A 12,620-nucleotide genomic window follows, 5' to 3' on the forward strand; every position below is an offset into this window, starting at 1 on the left:
TTTAAATAAGTATAATCTTTTAAAATAATAAAAATATTTTTAAATAATTTAAATAAATAAATTATTTATTTATTTAGTATTAATGGAAATAATTAGGTTATAAATTCTTTGCAAATATTATAATATAGATCTCTGATATATATTTAAATAGTTTTTATTTAAAAATATAAATGGTTTATAAATTTAAGGCAATTATTTTTTACTTTAACATAAATTTTATGCTTTATATTACTAACAATACAAATATTCATCACATATTTTTGATCGCTTCTTTCAATTTGATCTTATCTTGTAACTTATAGAACTCGTTTTCCTCATACAAAAAATAAAAACCAATAAGTTTGCACTCATTCTCTTGCGTTTCTCGGACAGAAATTTTATGGGCGACAATTTTCTAACAAAATCAAGCAAGAGTCTCAAGTCATCGTATTATTCGACGATAAAAGAATGGATTTGTTGACCATTTATTATTGTGAAATTCGAGATAGGCTAGCGAGCATGTTTCCTTCAATATTTCGATCCTTATAAGAACCTCGCGTCGACTCGAGCGGAATGAATTCGTGCCCATGTGGTACGTGGAACATAATCACACCCACGAGCAATGCCATAACAGAGTGCAGCGTTACGTCTTTATCGCCTCATATAATTGCATATGTGTGTGTGTGTGTGTTCGCGCGCTTACATGTAAGCCCTGTACAAAAACCAAACGCCAATTTGCAATGAGGGCGTGGCGCCGTTCAACGAGATTCACAAGGACAGAGACATTAAACTTTATCCCGTTGCACCACGATTTGTATCCTGTGATACCTACTCGTCGATCTGTCTCGCCTACGTAGCAAGTAAAAAGTAAAAAGCTCACTGGAACCGGTGCTATGAAATCGAAAGTGCGACTCAGGTGTAGGTATGGATATCTCTGACTTTGAAGAAACGACGATAAAAAGTATAGCCACTTTTATAGCTGCAGATAAATTAGTTCATTCTATGAAACTCGAACCTTCAAAAGATTTCGATCTTAAAACCTTGTGCTCCATTTTCCTATTCTATAAGTTCTTATTATTATATTTGTAATATATACACCTGTATTAAAAAAATAATATAACTTTTGATTAATCTATAAGTATTTTATAGAAGGCTTGCCTATATAAAATATTTAGTTTTATATTAGAAACATTATTTATATTAGAATTTTTAGTAGAAATAATTTGCAACAGAGAATAATAACGAAGCTATTTTAATTTTCATGGATATTTTGGAAAAATGCAGAATTTCGGATTAATTTAGGAAGATAATTACGTAGTATTATTCAAATATTATCCAAAAATCGTTCCGAAAAGCCAGAGTTTATGTGCCAGACTTTGTTTTTTCAAATATTATTACTTACTTGAAAAAAATATATATTATTTATTCGAAGATTTTAATTTCATGCATGAAAATTAGACGTTAATCTATCATTTATCGCGGTTAAAATTCTCTCTCCGTTCGCTGTGTCAAAAAAAGATAAATAATATTCTTAAGATATAAATTTGAATTTTAAGACTTTCCCTAATTCTTTTTCATTCTTTTTTTCAGATGCTTTTTGCAGGATAGCCTCAAGTCATATATATTATAAAAATTGAGACCGTGTAAAATCTCCTATCCATTTGATTGTGAGATCGATAAGTGTTGTACAGCGCATGCATTCCTAGTTCCTTAAGCATAGTCCCTTGAGGCATCTGATCGGCGACAGCCTCATGATCATCCATCGAACCGAGGCTATCAGATTGATTACCACCACAAGATTTTCCGCCTTTCTTTGCCTTTGCTTTGCCTAACATAAGCGCAACATCGTCCAAAGAGATCGGCGGCGTCGCTAAGAAGCGGATGAAAGAAGATGGCAAGGGAAGCGATATACGTGTAAGAGAAAGAAAAAAAGAGGAAAAAGCTTTGCGGACACACACACGAATCGGGATAGACTACCGGTCCTCTTTTTGCGATGAGTCATCAACCATGAGTCTTTCCCGCCATTTCTTCATCGTCTTTTTCATCTTGTCCTTTTATCGCCGTTTTCTATACCACCAGGCTAACTCTTCTTCTCGTCTCGCGGCTTCGTCTGTTCTTTTCGCATGCAACGTGTCCGCTCTTTGGCCGCGTGCGTCGAGAAGAAAGCGAAGAGAAAGAAAATAGCTTCTCGCGAGCAAGAGCGAGTACAGAAGACAAAGACTCTGAAAGAGGTTTCGAATGCATATACAGGCTCTTGGTCGGCATGGCACGACGTCGTGCGAGAATACGAAACAAGAAACGCATGTCGTAAATGTTGCTTCGACATAGGAACGACTGTAAAAATCCGCGACGAGAGATGTAGCGTTTAAGTACGAAATATTGATGATATTTTCATGAGGAAGAAAGAGCAAAGGTAATAACGTCGCCGCATTTCTAAACGCAACATTTAAAGAGACTAGTAAACGAAAAATATATAGAAAGTATAATAAAAATTGAACTAATTGTATTTTATAATATCAAAAATAATTTTTTTATATCAAAAAAATATTTGTAATGAAAAATACTATAGAGGAAGGAAATTCTCAGTATTATGTATATAATTCGATGCGATTATTTATTTGGTAGCACGTGGTAGAATTTTCTGAATGCTGTTATAAGTATATGAAACGTAAATGGAGAGAGAATATAATCCGCACGTATTAGGTTCTCTCCATTAGATCTCAACGCTGATCATAAAATTGCAAATTTAATGTCGGTAATCTTAGAATATTGTAAACGTGACACGCGCTTTTACCCACTTGATCCTTCATTTACGAAGCCGCAGACATTTTCGCGGATAATCGCGGTTCGTGGATGCGTGAAGCTATACGCGCTTATTCGCGCATGCAGTCCTTGGTAACGCATAAGTGCGTTAGTCAACTGACATGCACGCGTAAGTCCCCGGATGCATTGGATGCAACCGCGGTCGCGCTGCAAATTGCGGAAACTCTTTCTTACGTGTTTAACCTTGACAGGTTTCCAATAATAGGCCTTAAAAAATCCAGTTTTGTATTTTTACATCGCAATTTTACCCGCTAAAAATGTGAATAATCAACTTTTTTTTCTTCTAATACAAAACAACTCTTGTGAAGACACAAATCAGATGGACAAATTTAACATAAAATATAACTATTCATAATTTTTCTAGAGAGTTTTAATTTTTATTTGTTTAAAAATCATACTTAATAATGAAATTAAAATTATAGTCAGTCGCATGTTGAATATAATGGTTTGAACATGAATTATCATCGGTATCGCGTGTTCTATTCGAGGAAGACAAATAGATAATTGAACGCAAAGAGAAGGAGAGCTGAAGAATGATGACATTGGCACGTACACAAGCAATGCGTGAAATAAAGCTGGAAAATCATATTTATATTCGACGAGCATATCGTTGAACGTGCATGCCTTTTTAGCATCGCGATGCGACTTGACGTTCCGAAAAAGAGATACCGTTCGCGAAGGAGTCGATAAAGATGATTTTACGGTCCGGGCGCCATTTCTCCGCGTTTTCGGAGAGATTTACGTTACGAGAACGAGACGAACGGTAAATCCTAATTGTTAGGCCGGCCATAGGTCCGCGGTAAATGTTTCTTGGTTATTTTCAAGGTAACCTTACACCAGGGCTGCCGATGTAAATACCTGCAACCGTGGCCGTAACCGTGCTCTCGAGACGTGTATAAAGTGTAACGCGCAAAACCTGCGCATCGTGTGCAGCTCACGACGGGTTTGTAAATGCAGCAGGGGGTACAAGGTGCCATAAGTCAGGCTGCTCAGAATGAGAATCGTAAGCTCGGGGTATTTGAAATTTTTACTTCTCGCTAGACTAATCGTCATTCTTATTGTACTCACATATACGTACACGTGTGCTCGGGTTCCGCATTTTACAGAGATGAGCGAAAGCATCCTTGCGAGATAACAATATGCATACTAGAATCTCGAATCATAATTGAATAATAATCATCGTCATTATATACACCGATTATTCCCTCCGATTAACCTGGAATAATGCGATTGAGGGATAATGCGATCCTTTCTCTCATTATCTATCGTCAATATTCATGATGTACATTCGTAACGAACTGTCTCTCTCTTTCTTTTTATTTCTCTTGCTCAATAAAATCCTACCAATGATTCATGATTTGTGTGGCATGTTACGATTTTAATATGATATATACATAAAAGTAGAGACAGATGTATCTGTCTGACAGATTTAATCCGTTCTCTAATTACTCGCGGTTTCTTTCCCATATCTAGTATCTAAAGTGATTTAAGATAATTATATTTCTCACGACCATAGAAGCGAAAAAATAGTAAATTTTTTATGGATGGCCAGAATATAGAATACTTAAAATTAAAAAAAACACCCATGAAAACATTTCACAAAAGGACACATTCTTTAATTAATCTAATTCGTAGCGCCGCTTGGCGTACAACATTCATTAGCTAGTAATTACAATTTGCGAAATTTGATTGGCTAGTCCAGATCTTTCTCACTATGTAGGATAGCTAGTCATTGCGAAATGAAAGACGTCTGTTTTCTATCGATCCTGAACACGAAAGTGGCCGCCGGACGAAACACGGACAGTACGAACACGTGGGAACGCATTGACATCTACTTAGCTTTGTTAAAGTGCACCTTTAGCGCGCGTGTGTTGTGTCCGATAGGGATCGATTAATAAGATAGAGCTGATCTCGAGCGGCATTTGCGCACCGTGCGTGATCACGCTCGCCACGAAAGCGGAAAATAAAATAATTGGATCTGAGGTCTATCACTGTCGAAATAAATTGTCGATTAAGTAATTGCCGGGTTAGAGATTTTCGATCAAAGAGAAGAAAGAAAATCAGCTACGATTGCTCAGCCATTAGGCATGCACGATCGCATTGATCGATATTGCAATTGCAAGAACATTTTGAATTGAGATCATGTATTACAAAGTGACTTAAGACACAGCTATTTAAATGATTTTATGTCACGATAGATTTTAAAAGATTTTAATTAAATTATACGAAAATAAATAAATAAATATAAAGAAAACTACAAAAAATTTTTTTAAACAAAATTTATAATAGCGAGAAATATAAATATTAAAAATATATCATTCATACACACATATATTTTGCATATATATTATGTATATATTATTTTTTTTAATTTAAGATAAATTTACAAGATAAATTTTGAACTCTTTAATGTGTCAAATGTATTTTTATTTGTTAAGCTTGGTACTTTAGTTATTATACTTTTAGATAGTTTTACATAAACATAAAGCTGAATTTGTTGCATTTTATTTTGACGTAATAAAAAAATATATTTATGGAAATTAATTATGTCCGCGAGATCTCATCAGGCACATATTTGGAAATCGTGCAGAAATGAGGCGACGCATTTTCATACGTCAAGCGTTTTTACGTTAATTCGTTAAACGGTACATACGACTGGTCCATACATTTCTCTGCCCTTTTTTCGTAACCAAACCCGGTTCTCCTCGAACTTTTGGTTGAAGGAGTTTAAAAGTCATCATCGCCGCCCACGGGCACTGGGCCGACTTGTTGTATGAATGAGCGTCGGGCAACAAGAAAGCCATTTTCGAGGGTGTGTACGAGGCAAGTACACCCACGTGTTTCTCGCGGGGTAAGGGATAAGGATGCGTGCCGTGTGTATAAGCGTATTTTAACGCCGCATATATCTCTCTGTAATACCTGTGTATTTGTTCTGTGGCGTCACAGGTTGCGAAAACGATGGCTGAATATAAAAAAGATGAGGAAATAAGAGCACGCTATGATCTAATACGATAGAACATAGCGTGCGGAGAAGCGGAAGCACATATCGAAAGTTTCCAACTTTGGAAAGACGAGAGAAGAATTCCATCGCGACGTTATTTCTCTTATTTCCTATGTCTAAAAATAACATCAAATATGTATAAATGTACAAAACTAAATTGTCTTTTATACAATATAGTCTATTTTATTTCTATAAATTCATTTTATATACATGAATCATCATTTTTTAAAAGATTAAAAGTTCATTTTGATATTTTATAATGTGACATATTTGGGAATATTTAAACAATGATTACTTTAAAATAATTCTAGATTCACTGATATTAATAAAGATATTTTTGCGAATTAAAAATAAAACTATATATAAATATATTTGATAAATAATTAGTTTTATGTTAGTAATAATATCAATTCTTTAATACATTCATTTTAATTTTTATATATTTCATAATTTTATTAAATTTTAATATAAAATTAATAAATTGAGAATTTATTAATATAATAATAAATAAATTTAATAAGAATTCAATAAACACAGAAAGAATTATAATACGAATTGATTGAGAATATGAATAAGAAATTTGTGATGTTATAATATTAATATTAAAATTAACATTTAACTTTCTTTTATTCGGAAATGTATTGATGTTTATCTTTTTTTAATTAAAAAATTCTCAATTTTATTTCTTAAAGTAAGAGTTTCATCTCATAGTACTTTTAATATTTTTATTTTAATAATTGTAAAATAAAATATTTAATAATTATAAAATATGCTTATATAATTATGAAATATACTTTAATTATATGTAACATTATAATTTCGTAACATTATATACGATCTTATTTTGACGTAATAGAATATGGAATGTAAACAAATATAACAAAAAATATCTATTGGCGCGATCTGTAATATTTTGAAAGTAGTAGATTGTAGTTTGATAAAGCTATCCTTCAAAAATATATATATATAAATATTAAACACATGAAAGTGTACATGTGCGTCCTATGTTGACTGATATTAAATAAAAGAATTCATCATTCAAATTTTGAACGTCGAGTGACGTAACGTGACGTCGTTTCGTTTCCGTCATTTCAACGTTCGGGACGTTCCGTTTCGTCGTTTCACACGACGCTCACTTCACTCGCCGGGCGACTCGCATCGGCGGCGGTAGTCGCGAGAGCGGTGGGTTGCGTGTGTCGCGTGTCAGTTATATCGCGGCAGCGAACGCCGCCGGGCGTCTAGTGTCTAGTTAGTGATCCGCGAGAATCTTGGTTGCCATCGCGCTAAACGAGCCGGTCGATCCTTTTCATTCATATTCAATTGGCGATCGATTGAAAGTGTTGCTTGTCTCGAAAAGTACGCGAGTGAATCGAGTCGCGAATCATGTGCCGTGAATGTATCGCGTCTTCGCGCCTTTAGTGCTTTATTCGCGTCCGCGAAGTGTCGTTTAAACATCGTGCGTTTCGCAGGGTAAACTGTAAACTATATTGGATTATGCAAGGACATACGGCCATCGAGTACGAACGATTCTCGCGGAGCAATAAACGCGATTGTTATGATCATCTTGGAGTATCGTGGACGAGCAAAATAGAGATCGCGAACCCAGTTTTCTATCCGAGGGCAGAGAAGTTAGTTTCTGTCGCGGCAGAAAAATACGCGTTTATGATTTTCACGCGAGTTTTTATCGCGTGACCTTGTGAATCTTGCATCAAAAGACGCAGTGAATATCGATTTAAATATTTTAATAATATTTCACCATTTTGCGGAAGTTCTGTCACTCGCGCGATGTTCACGTCTTTTGATGCTAAATTCACAAGGTCACGCGACAGTCTACGAGAGGGCGTGAAAATCATAAACGAACTTTCCAGTGTCGTCGACATGTTTGAATTGCGATTCGTGGTAAAAACAGCATAATTTGCATCGACGAATCGTCGATCCTGTTTGGCAGACTCGACGTCGGTAAACGAGATTAGCTATCGCCCAGGTAACTGTCATTGTTCGCGTGACGTCGCGGGATTTCAGTGCGACTTGCATGTTATAACCGTGACGTAACCTTGTTTATCGAACGACGATCTCTGAACGTTCGCATCAAGGTCAGTGTCCTTGCAATCTTGAGCCACGTATTCGCGTTGTGTCCGCGATGTGAATTTTTGAAGTCGAAACGATTTGTGAGTGATACCACAGACATTTGCCATCATCCGATCTTCGAAGAAGATCCGATTCGTCGAAGAAGGATTGCCGGCGTCTAGGACGGCGGGAATATTCGAGACAACGGCGTCGATCATCATCTTCATCATCGTCATGGCTTACGTGCTGTGGCGAGTATTTATGAAAAAGTACTGCAAGGTGCGGTTAGGAATCAGGAATGTACCGGTAAGTCTTTGCTATGTTTTTGTAATTCAGCGTAATTCAATGAAGTGTACTAACTTCATATGTATATATGTATTTTTTGTATATATTTATATATATTTTATTTTTTTAATAACTTTTTTATTTATATATTTTTTAATAATTTAAATATTATTTTTATATAAAAAATATATTTATTTCATCATCAATCTGTTTTGAAAATCTTTTATAGCATATACTAAGGTAAAATAACTTGAATAAAAATTTTATTTTATACAAGTCGATTAGCTCTAATAGATTTACATTAAACACTTTTCTCAATTTATATATATTATAATATATATTATATATTTTTATTATAATATAATATTATTAAAATATTTAAATTACAAATACATTAATATATATGCTATAAAGCAAAACTAAATTTTGAAAGAAATATATTTTTTACATTAAAAATAATATTTATAAAACAATAATATTTATAAATTTTTAAAAAACATCATTTGAAAAAATATGGAAAGAATAAACATTTTTTTCTGATTTATAAAAAATATATATATTAATATTTAATAAATAATAAATATAAATAAAAATCATTTTTAATTATAATTATTTAATTTTTAATGCAACAATTATTGCACATATCTTTTTCAATTATAGTAATTGTATATACACAGTATACATGCATATGTTTGTATATATTATACATCTTATCTAGATGTGACGTTTTAAAATCTTTTGAGTTAAATAATTCATAAACTGCTAACAATAGGATAAATATTCCAAGCAAATTCGATAGCTAATAATCATAATTCTTTTGTGATTCTCGATCCAAATAGGAAATTCGAATTTCAAAACTCGCGAAACATCTCGTATAAATATGTTACAGACTTTTTTCTTGCATTCTTCTAATATTCTTCTTACGTTTCCGCGTTATCTTATCTATCTTACTTTGATTCCTAAAATGGCACGCTCCAACGAGCTTTTCCGAATTCGATACGCAGAAAAAAGAACTAATCTTAAGACAAAATACCTACTTACTTTTTCACAACTTTTAGCTGTTTAAATGTTACATATCGCATCAAAAGTGTAAAATATCATGTTTTATTACACATCGATCTATTATCAATTTTTTATTATGTATAAGTAAAAAATACGTATTTCAATTCAGTTACATAAATTTATTTCTTACATTTTAGTTTTTTACACATACGATTATAAGATCGGTCTAGTTCCAAGAATTTTCTATGAATGTAGGAAATACACGTGTGTGCATCATTATTTTTTTTAAATTTTGAATAATGTTAACAATAGGTTAAATATTCCTAGATTCGATAGTTATTATTAATCATAATTCCATAGTAATACATTATTGTAATGTAATATATATACAATTACATAATAATTTAAAAAAATACGTGCAATAATTATGCAATAATTGCATTTTAATTAAAAATTAAATAATTAAAAATAATATTTTAATAGATGTATATTAATATTATCTTGGTGATTTTTATTTTATTTACTTTTAAAATATTCTATATCTTGTAAATAAGTTTGAAAATTTTTAATATTTATATAACTAACTAAAGTGATATTCCAAAACATACCTAAAAGATATAAATTCATTAAAATTTAGTTCATTACAATTTCTCATTATTTATTTTTTTAAAGTATTGTGCATAAGCAATGTATGCGAAGTACATAATATGAAAATCACATTGTCAGATATCTCAAATATTACAGCATAACATTAATTACGATTTAATCAATTATCGATTTAATTAATTGAATGATAAATACGATAAATCACAATTGCCTATTTCATTGTTAATAAACACATTACATTACTTTATATACGCTTTCTTTTTAGACAATAAAATCAATTTTGTCAATCTAAACGCAACCCTCAAAATTGCGATAATTTGTCAGAGTGATTTTCACTGTTCAACATAAATATAAATGATGCAGTAATTGCGTAAAATTTACAATGTATATTTTATTAAACGCATTCGTAACACATTCAATTTTAACATTGCTAAATTGTCACATGATTACATAAAATTTTATCGATAAATAGTAGAATAAATATTAATGATTTGAAATGAAAATAGAGCTGCAAGAACCAAATTAGTTTTAAAACGGGTCCTTAATATTAATGTGTATATTAATTAATTAATCCGCGTAGAGACATCGATTAATGAGCAATAATCATAATCGTTCTGAATAAATCTCGTGATTTTGATAGCATCTCTTATTATTTGAATTAAATAATTCTTGTGAAATCATCGACCGATAATTAATAATCATAGATTATTTAATTCTTGTTTCAATAAGAAAATTCGGATTTTACCGATTTGAGAAATCTTTCGAATTTTATTGGCGTTTCGGACTTTCTTCTCGTATCCTTATTGCAACCTCGCGTTATTTTATCTCTGATTTCTGGAAAAGGTTTGAATGCGAGCACAGTTTGGCTTCCGGGAACTTTGCACGCGGATAAAAAAACTGAAACAAATTATACCAATACTTTTCAACACTTTCAACCATATTTCTAAACACGTCATATCAAAAGTGTAAAATAACATTATTTACATGTCGTATCGACTTTCTCATCGCGTAAAGATTTATGTCTTAATTAGTTACATAAATTTATATTATACATTTTATTACACTATTTTATACTGTTTTTACTTTTACTATTTATTTTTACTATTATTTTCTTGCACTAAAGAATTTTCTTTCGGTAATTGATTAAATAAAAAAAAATAAAATAATTTTAGTTATACATATACATTATAACGTCGATATAATTCTGAATATTTATGAGTGTAAGAAATAAGTATATTCTTTTAATTCTCAGCAATATATAAATAATTTTAATTGATATGTATTAATATCAAGTGATAATTTTTATTTTATTCATTTGTATCTTTAAAGCATCCCGTATCTTTTCTAAAAAATATTAATGTGAATATTTTTTGATTTTAAGAATGTGGATTTTTTTTTATTTTAACTATTTGCATGCATATATATATATATATATATATATATATATGCATGTAAACATTCGCAATTAATTATATATATATAAATATATATATATATATATATATATATATATATATAATTAATTGCGAATGTTTAGATGCATATAATATATATATATATATATATATATATGTATGCATCTAAACATTCGCAATTAATTGACATATATATATATATATATATATATATATATATATATATATATGTCAATTAATTGCGAATGTTTAGATAAAATTAAAAAATGAAATGATTAAACAAATAGAGATTCGTGTTTTATATTTTTAGCTGAGCATATTATTTGTATGAAATTTTAAATATATAATCGGTATAAACTTGATAGTTAGGTCATAAATATATCATAATTGCATGATAATAAATAAGAATATTAATGAATTGTGTTCTAGATATATTAAGAAAGTGCGTAAACTTATTTCTACGATGCATCATAAATTAATTTTCTCATTATTAACTTTAAAAATATTAAAAACTTATAAACACATGTTTTAAAATTACACCTTCATCTTAGCTTGTTAAGAGAACAATCTGATCTGTGAATGTTCAAGAAGCAAAAAATTAATTCGATGTATTACATAGAACACAAGGTAGAAAGCATTGAAATCATATCTATTAGAATTAGAAAGAATTTAATTAGAAAGAAAATTAGATTTTTTAAATATTTATTTATCTTATTTTTTTAAATAAGGTATATAAATGCAATTAATAGTGCTCATTTTTATTCTAATATACGACGATTATTTTCTTCAACTAAACGAAAATTTAATTCTAAGTCATAAAGATGCTACAAGAGATACAAGATGATACAAGATGTTTTAAAGATGCAAACGAGTAAAATAAAAATTACCATATAGATATTAATATGTGTCAATTAAAATGCACATAAATAATTTATCTAACATTTTATACATATATTGAAAACTTGATTTTGTTAAAGTAGGTCTAACTTCTTACATGTATATCTGCGTTACATAATTAAATAATTAAAAAATTTACTCGAAATTCTCAAAAAATACGCTTTCTAAATTTACGAAATTGCTAAAACATTTTGTATAAATTTTATTAATTTTTTGTTCTATTATGCATTTGTTTCTTACACATATTTCTTTTTCATTAAATATTTACCGATTAATCGTATAAGAATGTCTTATTATAAAATTGGATCTTTGATAAGATTGTTGATCTTATCATGAAATCATGAAATATATATATCTTCATATCTCGGTTATTTAATTAATCCACGTGAAAAAAATGAGTCACCGTGCAATCAATCAATAAAGCAGCGTTTATCGGAAGGTTTAATAAATTTTGACGCCTGCATTTACGCGCGAGACATAATATTTTGGCAACGAAAGATAAGGGGAGGCAAGGAGGAGGTATAGTGCATTCGTAGGGGGAGGAT

The 12,620-nt window shown here is 30.6% G+C and overlaps 1 protein-coding gene across 4 annotated transcripts in view; it reads left to right on the plus strand.

The window, feature by feature from the left end:
• The first annotated feature begins 7,005 nt into the window (after positions 1-7,005).
• The window catches only part of LOC105248921 (puratrophin-1), a 286,834-nt gene continuing 281,219 nt past the window's right edge, over positions 7,006-12,620 (plus strand). For 2 of the 4 annotated variants that reach the window (XM_011254000.3, XM_025413141.1), the window contains exons 1-2: positions 7,006-7,431; positions 7,672-8,176. In XM_011254000.3, the coding sequence (XP_011252302.1) occupies positions 8,105-8,176 (72 nt within the window). In that variant the 5' untranslated portion in view covers positions 7,006-7,431; positions 7,672-8,104. Of the gene's footprint in view, positions 7,432-7,628; positions 8,177-12,620 lie in introns of those variants that run through there. The other 2 variants (XM_011254001.3, XM_020026785.2) reach the window with 2 other exon arrangements.

This window comes from Camponotus floridanus, unplaced genomic scaffold, assembly GCF_003227725.1.
Source record: "Camponotus floridanus strain SB8 unplaced genomic scaffold, Cflo_v7.5 scaffold60, whole genome shotgun sequence".
Classification (NCBI taxonomy): domain Eukaryota; kingdom Metazoa; phylum Arthropoda; class Insecta; order Hymenoptera; family Formicidae; genus Camponotus; species Camponotus floridanus.